The sequence below is a fragment of the Pseudophryne corroboree genome, chromosome 6, assembly GCF_028390025.1.
Source record: "Pseudophryne corroboree isolate aPseCor3 chromosome 6, aPseCor3.hap2, whole genome shotgun sequence".
Taxonomy (NCBI): domain Eukaryota; kingdom Metazoa; phylum Chordata; class Amphibia; order Anura; family Myobatrachidae; genus Pseudophryne; species Pseudophryne corroboree.
In genome coordinates, this window is record NC_086449.1 from 802758680 (window position 1) to 802774690 (window position 16011).

Consider the following 16011-nt stretch of genomic DNA (forward strand, 5'->3'; position numbering starts at 1 on the left):
CAGACAAAATCCACAATTTTGTTGTTGTTTTTTTTTTGTTTTTTTAAGCACTTTTTTTTTTTAATAAATGAAAAAAATAAAATAAATAAAAATGAAGTAATAAATGGCAGGTTAATGAGGCGGGTCTACACTTTGACATCCATGTATAACAATTGCTTAATTGGGAACAAGTTCCCTTTATTTCCCTTAAAAATATGTAATAGAAGCTTTAATTGTCATTATCTGTGCGAGGATTTAATGGTGATATAAGCTCAAGAAATGTGTGGCAGCCCCGCTGTTTGACAATTTAGTTACTAGTGGTACTGGACGCCTATAAAACCTGAAATATTTATTTTTTTCTTCTTTTTACTGTTTTTAAACTATCCTAGATCGACTGACAATGAAGCTACAAGTGGTGATGGAAGTTATACCTCAAGAAAAAAAAACGTACTAGAAAAGGTGTTCGTTCAGCTGCTGTCGTCCCTGGTTACATAAAGGCCAATCCACTGTAATATACTTATAATAAAAGCTGCTATCAAAGTGCTTTGGATAGTTTTATTTCTCAACCACTCAAGAGTATTGTACGGTCTTCTACATATTAAATTACTCAAGAGGGAGGGGAAGCTATTCAATCTTCCACGATGTGCAGCCACACACAATGCGGTTGAATAGGATACCCGGGTATCGTCATTTTTCTTGCAGACCTATGAAGTGAGAAGGAAAGCAACATCCGGTTGATAGATCTACAGTAAAAATAGTCAGTAGGTCAACCCCAAATGGTTGACATGTAAAAGGTCGACAGGTAAAAGATAGACAGTGCTTAAGGTTGATGGGTTCAAAAGGTCGACATGACAATTGATACACATGGTCGACCCAAGGTTTTTTTTTTTTTTTTTTTTTTTTAAGTACAAACATACAAAATGACCAAAATGTAAAAAAAAAATTGTCGACAATTTTTATGTTGACCTTTTGTATGTCGACCTTCTCTACTGTCTACCAATTCCATGACCTACTAACAGGCTATCTTTTTACTGTTGTAGATGTACTGTATAAGCTGGACCTCTATTTGAGGGAAAAATCAGAAATTTCAAATAGGTTGGCAATAAAACAACCACTAAATCCAATTAGGCAAGTATGGAAGAGAGTTTAAAAATAAAAAACATTTTGAAATCAGTCACTATAAGTTAACAAAATTACAAAATAAGTTCCGCGCCAGTCACTGCGAATAGGTCTGGTAATTTTAATATTTGACACTAACCCGTTATTTTTTAGGTTTTCTAAATATATAATTTCTATAACTATTGAAAATCAGAGTGCGTGTCTACAATTTATAATCCAGTACAGTATTGAGGAAAATAAGAATTTACTTACCGATAATTCTATTTCTCATAGTCCGTAGTGGATGCTGGGGACTCCGAAAGGACCATGGGGAATAGCGGCTCCGCAGGAGACTGGGCACAAAGTAAAAGCTTTAGAACTAGCTGGTGTGCACTGGCTCCTCCCCCTATGACCCTCCTCCAAGCCTCAGTTAGGATACTGTGCCCGGACGAGCGTACACAATAAGGAAGGATTTTGAATCCCGGGTAAGACTCATACCAGCCACACCAATCACACCGTACAACTTGTGATCTGAACCCAGTTAACAGCATGATAACAGAAGGAGCCTCTGAAAAGATGGCTCACAACAACAATAACCCGATTTTTGTAACAATAACTATGTACAAGTAATGCAGACAATCCGCACTTGGGATGGGCGCCCAGCATCCACTACGGACTATGAGGAATATAATTATCGGTAAGTAAATTCTTATTTTCTCTAACGTCCTAGTGGATGCTGGGGACTCCGAAAGGACCATGGGGATTATACCAAAGCTCCCAAACGGGCGGGAGAGTGCGGATGACTCTGCAGCACCGAATGAGAGAACTCCAGGTCCTCCTCAGCCAGGGTATCAAATTTGTAGAATTTAGCAAACGTGTTTGCCCCTGACCAAGTAGCTGCTCGGCAAAGTTGTAAAGCCGAGACCCCTCGGGCAGCCGCCCAAGATGAGCCCACTTTCCGTGAGGAATGGGCTTTTACAGATTTTGGCTGTGGCAGGCCTGCCACAGAATGTGCAAGCTGAATTGTACTACAAATCCAACGAGCAATCGTCTGCTTAGAAGCAGGAGCACCCAGCTTGTTGGGTGCATACAGGATAAACAGCGAGTCAGATTTTCTGACTCCAGCCGTCCTGGAAACATATATTTTCAGGGCCCTGACTACGTCCAGCAACTTGGAATCCTCCAAGTCCCTAGTAGCCGCAGGCACCACAATAGGTTGGTTTAAGTGAAATGCTGAAACCACCTTAGGGAGAAATTGAGGACGAGTCCTCAATTCTGCCCTGTCCGTATGAAAAATTAGGTAAGGGCTTTTATAGGATAAAGCCGCCAATTCTGATACACGCCTGGCTGAAGCCAGGGCTAACAGCATTACCACTTTCCATGTGAGATATTTCAAGTCCACAGTGGTGAGTGGTTCAAACCAATGTGATTTTAGGAATCCCAACACTACATTGAGATCCCAAGGTGCCACTGGAGGCACAAAAGGAGGCTGTATATGAGGTACTCCCTTGACAAACGTCTGAACTTCAGGAACAGAAGCTAGTTCTTTTTGGAAGAATATCGACAGGGCCGAAATTTGAACCTTAATGGACCCTAATTTGAGGCCCATAGACAGTCCTGTTTGCAGGAAATGCAGGAATCGACCCAGTTGAAATTCCTCCGTAGGGGCCTTCCTGGCCTCGCACCACGCAACATATTTACGCCAAATACGGTGATAATGTTGTACGGTTACATCCTTCCTGGCTTTGATCAGGGTAGGGATGACTTCATCCGGAATGCCTTTTTCCTTCAGGATCCGGCGTTCAACCGCCATGCCGTCAAACGCAGCCGCGGTAAGTCTTGGAACAGACATGGTCCCTGCTGGAGCAGGTCCTGTCTTAGAGGTAGAGGCCACGGGTCTTTCGTGAGCATCTCTTAAATTTCCGGGTACCAAGTCCTTCTTGGCCAATCCGGAGCCACGAGTATAGTCTTTACTCCTCTCCTTCTTATGATTCTCAGTACTTTTGGTATGAGAGGAAGAGGAGGGAACACATACACTGACCGGTACACCCACGGTGTTACCAGAGCGTCCACAGCTATTGCCTGAGGGTCCCTTGACCTGGTGCAATATCTGTCCAGTTTTTTGTTGAGGCGAGACGCCATCATGTCCACCTTTGGTTTTTCCCAACGGTTTACAATCATGTGGAAGACTTCTGGGTGAAGTCCCCACTCCCCCGGGTGAAGATCGTGTCTGCTGAGGAAGTCTGCTTCCCAGTTGTCCACTCCCGGAATGAACACTGCTGACAGTGCTATCACATGATTTTCCGCCCAGCGAAGAATCCTTGCCACTTCCGTCATTGCCCTCCTGCTTCTTGTGCCGCCCTGTCTGTTTACGTGGGCGACTGCCGTGATGTTGTCCGACTGGATCAATACTGGCTGACCCTGAAGCAGAGGCCTTGCCTGACTTAGGGCATTGTAAATGGCCCTTAGTTCCAGGATATTTATGTGAAGTGACGTTTCCATGCTTGACCACAAGCCCTGGAAATTTTTTCCCTGTGTGACTGCTCCCCAGCCTCTCAGGCTGGCATCCGTGGTCACCAGGACCCAATCCTGAATGCCGAATCTGCGGCCCTCTAGGAGATGAGCACTCTGTAACCACCACAGGAGAGACACCCTTGTCCTTGGAGACAGGGTTATCCGCTGATGCATTTGAAGATGCGATCCGGACCATTTGTCTAGCAGATCCAACTGAAAAGTTCTTGCGTGGAATCTGCCGAATGGAATCGCTTCGTAAGAAGCCACCATCTTTCCCAGGACCCTTGTGCACTGATGCACTGACACCTGGCCTGGTCTTAGGAGTTTCCTGACTAGGTCGGATAACTCCCTGGCTTTCTCTTCCGGGAGAAACACCTTTTTCTGTACTGTGTCCAGAATCATCCCTAGGAACAGCAGACGTGTCGTCGGAATCAGCTGCGATTTTGGAATATTTAGAATCCATCCGTGCTGTCGTAGTACTATATGAGATAGTGCTACTCCGACCTCTAACTGTTCTCTGGACCGTGCCCTTATCAGGAGATCGTCCAAGTAAGGGATAATTAAGACGCCTTTTCTTCGAAGAAGAATCATCATTTCGGCCATTACCTTGGTAAAGACCCGGGGTGCCGTGGACAATCCAAACGGCAGCGTCTGAAACTGATAGTGACAGTTCTGTACCACAAACCTGAGGTACCCTTGGTGAGAAGGGCAAATTGGGACATGGAGGTAAGCATCCTTGATGTCCAGAGACACCATGTAGTCCCCTTCTTCCAGGTTCGCTATCACTGCTCTGAGTGACTCCATCTTGAACTTGAACCTTTTTATGTAAGTGTTCAAGGCTTTCAGATTTAAAATGGGTCTCACCGAGCCGTCCGGTTTCGGTACCACAAACAGCGTGGAGTAATACCCCTTTCCCTGTTGTAGGAGGGGTACCTTGATTATCACTTGCTGGGAATACAGCTTGTGAATGGCTTCCAATACCGCCTCCCTGTCAGGGGTAGACGTTGGTAAAGCAGACTTCAGGAACCGGCGAGGGGGAGACGTCTCGAATTCCAATTTGTACCCCTGAGATACTACCTGCAGGATCCAGGGGTCCACTTGCGAGTGAGCCCACTGCGCGCTGAAATTCTTGAGACGGGCCCCCACCGTGCCTGAGTCCGCTTGTAAGGCCCCAGCGTCATGCTGAGGACTTGGCAGAAGCGGGGGAGGGCTTCTGTTCGTGGGAAGAAGCTGTCTGTTGCAGTCTTTTTCCCCTTCCTCTGCCCCGGGGCAGATATGAGTGGCCTTTTGCCCGCTTGCCCTTATGGGGACGAAAGGACTGAGCCTGAAAAGACGGTATCTTTTTCTGCTGCGAGGTGACTTGGGGTAAAAAGGTGGATTTCCCAGCCGTTGCCGTGGCCACCAGGTCCGATAGACCGCCTCCAAATAACTCCTCCCCTTTATACGGCAATACTTCCATATGCCGTTTGGAATCCGCATCCCCTGACCACTGTCGCGTCCATAATCCTCTTCTGGCAGAAATGGACATCGCACTTACTCTTGATGCCAGAGTGCAAATGTCTCTCTGTGCATCTCGCATATATAGGAATGCATCCTTTAAATGCTCTATAGTCAATAATATATTGTCCCTGTCCAGGGTATCAATATTTTCAGTCAGGGAATCCGACCAAGCCACCCCAGCACTGCACATCCAGGCTGAGGCGATTGCTGGTCGCAGTATAACACCAGTATGTGTGTATATACTTTTAAGGATATTTTCCAGCCTCCTATCTGCTGGCTCCTTAAGGGCGGCCGTTTCTGGAGACGGTAACGCCACTTGTTTTGATAAGCGTGTGAGCGCCTTATCCACCCTAGGGGTTGTTTCCCAACGAGCCCTAACCTCTGGTGGGAAGGGATATAGTGCCAATAATTTTTTAGAAATTAGCAGTTTTTTGTCGGGGGTAACCCACGCTTCATCACACACTTCATTCAATTCATCTGATTCAGGAAAAACTACGGGTAGTTTTTTCACACCCCACATAATACCCCTTTTTGTGGTACTTGCAGTATCAGAGATGTGCAAAACCTCCTTCATTGCCGTGATCATGTAACGTGTGGCCCTACTGGAAAATACGTTTGTTTCTTCACCGTCGACACTGGAGTCAGTGTCTGTGTCCGTGTCGACCCACTGAGGTAACGGGCGTTTAATAGCCCCTGACGGTGTTTGAGACGCCTGGACAGGCACTAACTGAGCTGCCGGCTGTCTCATGTCGTCAACAGTTTTCTGTAACGTGCCGACACTGTCACGTAATTCCTTAATTACGGCCATCCATTCAGGTGTCGACTCCCTAGGGGGTGACATCACCATTATAGGCAATTGCTCCGCCTCCACATCATTTTCCTCCTCATACATGTCGACACACACGTACCGACACCCAGCACACACACAGGGAATGCTCTGATAGAGGACAGGACCCACTTAGCCCCTTGGGGAGACAGAGGGAGAGTTTGCCAGCACACACCAGAGCGCTATATATGTATAGGGACAACCTTACAATAAGTGTCTATCCCTTATAGCTGCTTATATCTGTTATTTTGCCAAATAAGTGCCCCCCTCTCTTTTTTACCCTGTTACTGTAGTTGCAGGATGCAGGGGAGATTCTGGGAGCCTTCCTACCAGCGGAGCTGTGTGGGAAAAATGGCGCTGTGTGCTGAGGAGATAGGCCCCGCCCCCTTCACGGCGGGCTCTTCTCCCGCTTTTTTCTGGAAAACTGGCAGGGGTTAAATACATCCATATAGCCCAGGAGCTATATGTGATGTATTTTTTGCCAAATAAGGTAAATTCATTGCTTCCCAGGGCGCCCCCCCCCAGCGCCCTGCACCCTCAGTGACCGAAGTGTGCTGAGAGCAATGGCGCACAGCTGCAGTGCTGTGCGCTACCTTATGAAGACAGGAAAGTCTTCTGCCGCCGATTTATGGACCTCTTCTTGCTTCAGCATCTGTAAGGGGGCCGGCGGCGCGGCTCCGGGACCCATCCATGGCTGGGCCTGTGATCGTCCCTCTGGAGCTAATGTCCAGTAGCCTAAGAAGCCCAATCCACTCTGCACGCAGGTGAGTTCGCTTCTTCTCCCCTTAGTCCCTCGATGCAGTGAGCCTGTTGCCAGCAGGTCTCACTGAAAATAAAAAACCTATTTTAACTTTTACTCTAAGCAGCTCAGGAGAGCCACCTAGATTGCACCCTTCTCGTTCGGGCACAAAATCTTAACTGAGGCTTGGAGGAGGGTCATAGGGGGAGGAGCCAGTGCACACCAGCTAGTTCTAAAGCTTTTACTTTGTGCCCAGTCTCCTGCGGAGCCGCTATTCCCCATGGTCCTTTCGGAGTCCCCAGCATCCACTAGGACGTTAGAGAAACATTCATTATATAGTACATTCCTTATATTCCACAAGTTTTGTTTTCTAATAAAGCTGAACAAAATCAAAGTTAATATGTCCATTTACAGGAGTTAAAATAGATTCTCATCACTTGCCCAAGTAATAAGCCACCTTTACGTACATTAATAAACTGAAATAAGATCAGAAAAAAAAACCTTTCCGATGCAACATATTGACATAGTTTTCACAGATCCTTTTTAAATTTAATTTGTATTTTATTTTTAAATATCCCAGTAAGGAAATAAAAGAAAAACACAACAAATGTGATTCAGAATTTTTTTTTCTCAAACAAGCCCTTATTTACAGATCTGATATTTACACATACAAAGATAAAGAACACACATCTGGCAAAAGAGGGGGTAAATTAAGCTATCCGCTAGATATAAATAAAACAAAGTACAACAGTTCATTGCAGTTTTTGACTGATACAAGGTGAGTAAATAGAAAATAGAAAATTACACCGACGGTTCTTGAGCCACAGTAAAAAACATACAAACAGAAAATCTCTCTATATTTATATATCTATATATATGTACAGTAATTCCTGCCTGCAGGTGAACAGGATAGGTATTTCTCATTAAAGCTAGATCAAGAAGACCTCTTTCTATATCTACAGCACAAAGATCATTCGGTTTAACTGAAGTTGAAAAATATGAGGTGTTTTCAAGAGGGATCGAGGTGATAACATTTACTACACTAATAAAATACTAATGGCCGTAGTATCCATGCTTAAAAAGTGTTTACCAAGCATTACAATGCCATATTCCCCATACTGTAAGTGGAAGATTTTGTATTTTTTTTTTTGAAGATCATAAACCTTTGAGGCCTTTACTTGTGGTCCTATCTCACAAATGGTGTAAAAACCACAGTGCTCTGCTAAGAAACAGAAACGTATAAAGTCAAAATATAGGCTCCAACAAAATGGTTTCTAGTGGTGGTGCTATGTTTTTGTTTTGTTTTTTCATTTTCTGTACATTGACAGATATGTACATATTTTAAACAAAATAATTATCATTTTACAGAAAGTTACTAAAAAAAAAAAGATCAATAAAAAACCCCTATCAATAGTTTGTGGAAGCTTTCTTAAAACATTTGGCATATCCTGTTCACCTACAACTCATTAATCATTGTAATATAACAAAAAACCCCACAGTGAGCTGGTCACAACACGCCAGGCTCACAATGTTTTACAGACGCGCAACTTTTTGAATGCTTTAGAAATTCAAATCTATCGTATTCCTTTACACAGTAATTAAAATATACGAATCTCGGTCTGTAGGTTTTATTGTGAATGTTTTCCCCATTTTTAATGCAACAATTTTACTTTCACGATAAAAAAAACCACAAATACAGAAACTTAGAACAGTAATTTTTTAGTTTTTGTGGCTCATAAGTAGCAATGTATAAGTAGGCATATGTAGACAAGTTTAGGCTGCATAGGTAAGTACTGAGGTTGCTTTGTAGTAGCCTCGAAACTCAAGGTAGAGTCTTACGAAGAGAGGAGACTCAAATAGGATAAAGTTCTAGAGTAAAAATCATGCTCTTGGATAAAAACTGTTCATTTAGGCTACTGCTATAAACGTTTGTAGGCAGAATCACATTTGGTATAATCTGTATAAAATTTTGTATCCAACGATTAAAACAAATAAAAAAAAAAAGAATTAAAAAAAATCAGCAATGTCCTCTAATTAGAGTATGATCAGATGCATTCAGTGCAAAAAAAATATTTTTTTACCCACCTCCCGACTACATTGAATGGTAAACGTTTGATCCAAACAAATATACTTAACAGCTTTGTATCTGTGGAATGCCAGAAAAACTTGTTTTAGAATATTGCAAGGGTATTCTGCTTTCATATTGGCATTTTTTTTTTATATATCTTTACATTTAAAAACAAATGCCCACTAAAAACAGTATTGGGGCAACTTGTAAAATCAGTCTGGGCACAGATTCTGGACTAAATGTTTTATATATACACACACACACACACACACACACACTGTGGGGTGGGGGGGGGGATGTATTCAGGTAGTTGCGGTAACAGACCATGGGCTAATTGACCCCACACAGGGCTATTCAATTAGCCCTGAAGCTCGGCCCCCGTCAGCAGTTATCGAGCTGGGGGAGGGGGTTTGTAACCTGGTAAGGTTCCGCAAAAAATATATTAACGACACCATTTTTGGAAAAACACATAGGTCTGTGAAGTTATCATGGATCGAATGTGTTTTTGCTTGAAAATAGATTATTAATTTTTTTGCGCAAGAAAACGAGAGCTCATAATTGAATAACCCAGGAGAAAAAATGCGCAAAATAAAAATTGTGAAAAACTCCCATTTTATGTGCCTGTAAAAGTATCGGGGCTAATTGAATTCCCCCCACAGTCTGTTTCTCTTATCAGTGGCTCCAATTAACACTGTAAACTTTCCACCTGCAGATCTTGAAAGTTTATTAAAAAGAAACTGTAACCTAAAATATACTCCATACTGAATGTTCCTCCAATCTGATGCGTCTATCCCTATGTTGTACCACTGAGAACTTTTTTTTGTTTGTTTTGTTTATGAAAATCCAAAAAAATTAAATAGAATCTTTGTACAAAATGGTGGGATTGGAAAAAGTCAATAAAAGTCAGAAATTATACTTTACAAACCCAGGATAAACCGAAGTATATAAAAACAAGAACTAACATCATTTCATAATGAACAAACCATCAGTTCCAAATTGTAACAATCAAAAACACAGTTTACGGTTGATGGAAACAGTTTAATATTTCCAACTGATTTTGACTGAAAAAGGATAAAAATCACATGACTATAAATCGTAAAAAAGAAGAAAACATGAAAAAGGGAAGAGAGAACAACTGTCAAATTATGAAATAATTAGTCTGAACATTTGTAAGATTTTGCTATATGGAAGAAAACTGTACAATGAGGTCAAATGTAGACTAAAAGAACGTTTTCATATTGGCCACACAGTTAAATAAATATACAAGTTCCAGAACGACTCCTGGACATTTAAAACACTGCTAAAGTACTATTGAATAGAGTTTTTTCATGTATTCGAACAGCGACTTTAAAAGTGCAAAGAAAACATTTACAGAATTTTTTTTTTTTTTAAGACTGGGGCCAAAATCCAAATACCGTTATTATAACTTGTTGGTTCAATTAATGTCCTCAACAGCGGCAGCAAATCTGCTTCAGTTACATATTAATAACTGTTAAACACAAAGAAATAGAATAAAAGTAGATAACCAAAGAAAGAAAAAGAAAAAATTGAGAAAAAAAAAAGTGTTAAATATTTAATTTTATATTACAAGAAATACAAAAATCTAGAATCGGCTTTATGTACAAGAGAATCAAAACTGGCATTTTTGCTTGCAATTGCAGAGACTGGCACAGAAAGGGGACTGAATGGATGCATAAATATAGAGACACAAAAAAAATAAAAATCAAATGGAAATAAAAACACACAATACAAAAAAATAAAAATAAAAGAGTTCTACAAATGAAGTAGGCTCAGTGTATAACAGTCCTTTTCTTCCGTGAGCCACTGCTAGAACATTTTAATGTCAAGTAGGGGTGGGGGGTATGGAAGATTGGTGATGGGGCTGACACAACCTGAACACAGGTACCTGGCACCTCTATGCCAACTTCCAAATTCAATTACCCTGAGATCCACGTGGTTTTAGTGAAAGGCTGCTTATTTAAAATGATGTCTATATCATGGAGTTAAAGCTTTTTCTTCCTTTTTTTTTTCTTTTGAAATAAAAAATAAGCACAACAGAAACATACAGATTTTACATTAAAACAAAAATTAAGCCAAGGTTATGAACAAAAATAATTCCTCCTTATAAAGTAGATTCAATTTACCGGCCAGACAATTTCAAAACGTTGCATTTCAGTATCAAGTCAGTGCGCAGTATTTTATGGAGGAGCATTTGCTAAAAAGTTTTTAAGTAGCAAAGAAAAGATGCAGATAATTTGAAATAGCTTCTGTGGCATACAAAATCTTTCTTTCTAGCACCAAACCAATGTCTCTATCAGTGTTGGGAGAAACTAGGATAAAAACCATGAATAGTAGACTAAAAAACAACTGGTAAAAAAGCAGAAACCTCAAATGCCAAAGTTAGCTTAGCCCTTATATCTTCCAGGAAGAGCATGGAGGGATCTCCAGAAAAAGATCGACTCCCACCTATTAATAAAATACAGTGTTTACTTTTTTCTTGGCTGAGACACTGCCAATAGCTTACATAATTTTTTTTTTTTTTAAAGGAAAAAAATAAAAAGGCGCCAAAAATAAACAAAAACAAGCAAAAAAATTTGAAAAATAAAAATAGATTTCATATTAATGTCTTAATTTACAAAACAAATAAAATAAAAACGCATCAAATCCCTGTTTAAGACTACATCCTGAATATCAAGTAAAAGAAAGCGAGAAATCTCCCCAAATGTGTGGCCCTCCCTTTCACCACACAAAAACATACACAAAAATAAAAAAATAAAAAAATTCACATTGCTTAAAATCCAAAAATTAAAAAGACCCTACAAAAACAATATCTGAAATAAATAATAAAAAAAAATGATTTTTTTTGTTCTAGGAGCAAAAAATCATTTAGAAATCTGTTTGCAATAAATTATTGAACACCCCCTCCCCTTCCCAAAAGCACCCGCAGTGCCCTACTCCCACACCACTCCCAGCTGCACAAAGAGAAATAAATTCAGAGAAAAATCAGAAGAGCAAATTCTATTCCAAATCCATACCCAAAGTTAGAAGGGCTCCGACTACCACGCAAGAATTCTGATTGGAAATTATCCTCCAGTTATTGCTGAGTGGGTGTGGCACAGTGAAAGCGTAAAAAAAAAAAAAAACCAACCAAAAGAGCATTAAAAATAAAATAAAAAAAATCTTTGTTCATCAGGCAGTGTTTGGTGTGGAACTTGTAGGTCCACCCTTGGTAAATGGAAGGCAAAAGGCTCCAGGCCTACGCTTTCCTCAATACTGTAATATGCATGAAGTAAAAAGCAAGAAATGTAGGTCGTCAAACAAAGAAGCGTGCATGGTCATGTCGGTTGAGCTTCAAGATTTTGCCGAGGCGTTGCTTGGCTGTTGCCATGCCCTTCTTTGGCCGTTTACCTGAAAGCATAAAAAAAAAAAAAAAAAATTAGTTACTCAGGGTGGGATATCACATGTTGGCCAGCTGGTTAGTTCTTTGGGTGTGTTTGTCATTGGTGACATCCAAGCTACATGGTCTTTACCAAATTCTGAGATACGGCCTTACCTTCACATCAAGCATCACCTGGGAGGCAAAAATAAGAATTTACTTACCGGTAATTCTATTTCTCGTAGTCCGTAGTGGATGCTGGGGACTCCGTAAGGACCATGGGGAATAGCGGGCTCCGCAGAAGACTGGGCACTCTAAAGAAAGATTTAGTACTATCTGGTGTGCACTGGCTCCTCCCTCTATGCCCCTCCTCCAGACCTCAGTTAAGGAAACTGTACCCGGAAGAGCTGACATTACAAGGAAAGGATTTTGGAATCCCGGGTAAGACTCATACCAGCCACACCAATCACACCGTAAAACTTGTGATAAACTTACCCAGTTAACAGTATGAATAACCAACCAATGGATGCCAACATAACATAACCCTTTATTAAGCAATAACTATATACACGTATTGCAGAAAGTCCGCACTTGGGACGGGCGCCCAGCATCCACTACGGACTACGAAAAATAGAATTACCGGTAAGTAAATTCTTATTTTCTCTAACGTCCTAGTGGATGCTGGGGACTCCGTAAGGACCATGGGGATTATACCAAAGCTCCCAAACGGGCGGGAGAGTGCGGATGACTCTGCAGCACCGAATGGGCAAACACCAAGTTCTCCTCAGCCAGGGTATCAAACTTGTAGAACTTTGCAAATGTGTTTGAACCCGACCAAGTAGCAGCTCGGCAAAGCTGTAATGCCGAGACCCCTCGGGCAGCCGCCCAAGAAGAGCCCACCTTCCTTGTGGAATGGGCTTTTACTGATTTTGGATGCGGCAATCCAGCCGCAGAATGAGCCTGCTGAATCGTGTTACAGATCCAGCGAGCAATGGTTTGCTTTGAAGCCGGAGCACCAAGCTTGTTGGATGCATACAGGATAAACAGCGAGTTAGTCTTCCTGACTCCAGCCGTCCTGGCAACATAGATCTTCAAAGCCCTGACTACATCAAGCAACTTGGAATCCTCCAAGTCACGAGTAGCCGCAGGCACCACAATGGGTTGGTTCAGATGAAAAGATGACACCACCTTTGGCAGAACCTGCGGACGAGTTCGCAATTCTGCCCTGTCCATATGGAAAACCAGATAGAGGCTTTTACATGACAAAGCCGCCAATTCTGACACACGCCTAGCTGAGGTTAGAGCCAACAGCATGACCACTTTCCACGTGAGATACTTTAGCTCCACCGTCTTAAGTGGCTCAAACCAGTGGGATTTCAGGAAAGCCAAGATCACGTTAAGATCCCAAGGTGCCACTGGTGGCACAAAAGGAGGCTAAATATGCAGCACTCCCTTAACAAACGTCTGAACCTCAGGCAGTGAAGCCAGTTCTTTTTGAAAGAAAATGGATAGGGCCGAAATCTGGACCTTTATGGACACTAATTTTAGGCCCATAGTCACTCCTGACTGTAGGAAGTACAGGAATCGACCCAGCTGGAATTCCTCTGTAGGGGCCTTCCTGGCCTCACACCAAGCAACATATTTTCGCCATATACGGTGATAATATTTTGCTGTCACGTCCTTCCTAGCCTTTATCAGCGTAGGAATAACTGCTTCCCGAATGCCCTTTTCTGCTAGGATCCGGTGTTCAACCGCCATGCCTTCAAACGCAGCCGCGGTAAGTCTTGGAACAGACAGGGCCCTTGTTGTTACCAAAGGAAGAAGAAAGGAAGGCTCTTGTGTGGGCGCACTCTTAAAAGTTGAAATAAAGTTCGAATAGTTTCAGATATACATAGTAATTAATAAAATATAGCTTTTAATGGATATACATTATAAACAATGCTATCTCATGATTACCCATAGTACAATATAGGATCCAAAGAATGAATGTGATTTAAAAAGTATATTAAATTGAAAGAGATTTTTTCTCCTCTAGAGGGGATTGTGAAAAAATGAAGGAATGTTCTGGTCCTGTCTCACAAGATGTGATAAGGAAGGCTGTAGACACTTTGCTATTCTACATCCGTTTCCACCCGACCAGTACAGAAAAATCTGTATTGTTGAGACCAAATTATGGTCAATTGTCCAATATGAGAAAGTTGGACAGGTACGGTAATGGATAGTGAGGCAGTACCCACTTTCCACCAGTCACCAACTGAATGCACTGTATAGATTATTTGTAAGTGATCAGCTCAGAGGGTCTTGAGCGATTGTATAAACAGAGTATGCATACACAAAATATGGGGATATTATGGAGAGATGAAATAAAGTGGTGATACTGCTGTTGGCGTCAGATAACGCACATCACAGAGGTGAAGCGTCTACTACACTGGGTATTCCCTGTGAGTCTCCCCCTCAGGTACTAACGCAGCCCAACACTGTATAGCGCTCCAAGATCGGACGAGATCGGGCACTGGCAGTGTGGTATGGTAGTAGACAAATGGGTGAGTTGGACGCCAATGAGAGTGCACCTATATAAGAGAAAAGATGTGACACTTGGTCACAAAGGTGTGGATCTGCTTTCTACGTTAGGCTGGAGGCAGTAGGTCCCACGTAGGTGGTATTACGCATCCAGGATCATAGATGAGAGTCCACGGAAAAAAGAAAAGAAATGACGAATGAAAACAGAAGGCATCAATAATTGTGTGCAAAATATCCTATTAGCAAGCATTTGCCGACATCAGGAAAAAATGCAAAAGTAAATACATATGGAATACAAATAATGAAAATACAGTTTAGATGTCAGATAGATGAAATGTAACTCAGAAATAAAGGATTATGCCGTATGCCTGGATTATAGAACAAAAAGTAACCCAAAGGGTGCTGATTGGAATGTCCCCTCAGTAATTGTATGCATATAGGGTAATGCTGCCGACACAGGAGGAACAATGGATAGCATATATATATCTCAATACAGTGAGCAAGTCTAATTGTATTTGCCAATGAGAGGGGATACCCCTGTAAAGTTAAGTCACTGGTGCAATTGCTAATCAAAAATAATAGATGCTAAACATTACCCACACAGGCACTGCCTGTGTATATAACCTGTGTTGTGAACCGCAGCAAAGATACCCTCTGGTGGCGTGGTTGGTGCTGGTGGACCCGCTGGCTCGGAAAACGCGTTTCACCCCGCAGGGCTTGGTCACTTCCTGGAGGTGCGGGTAGAGACATGGTGAGTATAAGAGAGCCCAGCAGTGCGGCGCTGGCCAATCAGCGACGATACCGCCAATTAGGTAACAGCCGTACGGCGCTGGCCAATCAGGGCCGGCGCGTCCCTGGTGGGGGCGGGGAGGACGTGTATGACGATGCCGCCATTAGGTCACAGCCGTATGTGTCAGCGGCTGTCACCATGGTGATAGGGGCGCTGATCTAGGCCGCTATATGGATAAGACGGTGTATTAGGGCGGGACCTCTGAATAGTGTGACGCTGGAGGTGGGGTGGCCATGATGGAGAGGGGCAACTTGCCCTCAATGTGAGATGATAGTCAGCGCAACTAGATTGAATATAACTTGCTTGGGTCTGTGCCCCTTCGATAGGCAATATAAATGACAATGACCCGGCGGTTATTCACCCTGGCTATTAAGGAGACTAGGAAGGGGTGTGGAGAGTGGGAATGTGATGTGCACGATATGAGAGGGACCATGTTGGTGAAGGGCAGATTTGCCCAGTTTAAAACAAAGGAAAAAGGGGGGATACACTAAGAAAAAGGGGGCTGGGTGAGGAACTTTGGAATGGGACATTGGAGGCTAGGTGAGATAGGTGATATTTTGAAATGCCAAAATTGGTAAAGAATGATGCTGATGGACACGTG

The 16011-nt window shown here is 42.4% G+C and overlaps 2 protein-coding genes across 5 annotated transcripts in view; one reads left to right on the top strand and one right to left on the bottom strand.

The window, feature by feature from the left end:
- LOC134935754 (cystine/glutamate transporter-like) overlaps nucleotides 1-522 on the top strand; it is a 33853-nt gene extending 33331 nt beyond the window's left edge. Inside the window, exon 12 of the mRNA XM_063930595.1 lies at nucleotides 369-522. Within this exon, the coding sequence (XP_063786665.1) occupies nucleotides 369-433 (65 nt within the window). The 3' untranslated portion in view covers nucleotides 434-522. The remainder of the gene's footprint in view (nucleotides 1-368) is intronic.
- Nucleotides 523-10284: 9762 nt separating this feature from the next.
- The window catches only part of KDM7A (lysine demethylase 7A), a 141590-nt gene continuing 135863 nt past the window's right edge, over nucleotides 10285-16011 (bottom strand). For all 4 annotated transcript variants that reach the window (XM_063928943.1, XM_063928942.1, XM_063928941.1 and 1 more), the window contains one exon: nucleotides 10285-12132. In XM_063928943.1, the coding sequence (XP_063785013.1) occupies nucleotides 12038-12132 (95 nt within the window). In that variant the 3' untranslated portion in view covers nucleotides 10285-12037. The remainder of the gene's footprint in view (nucleotides 12133-16011) is intronic.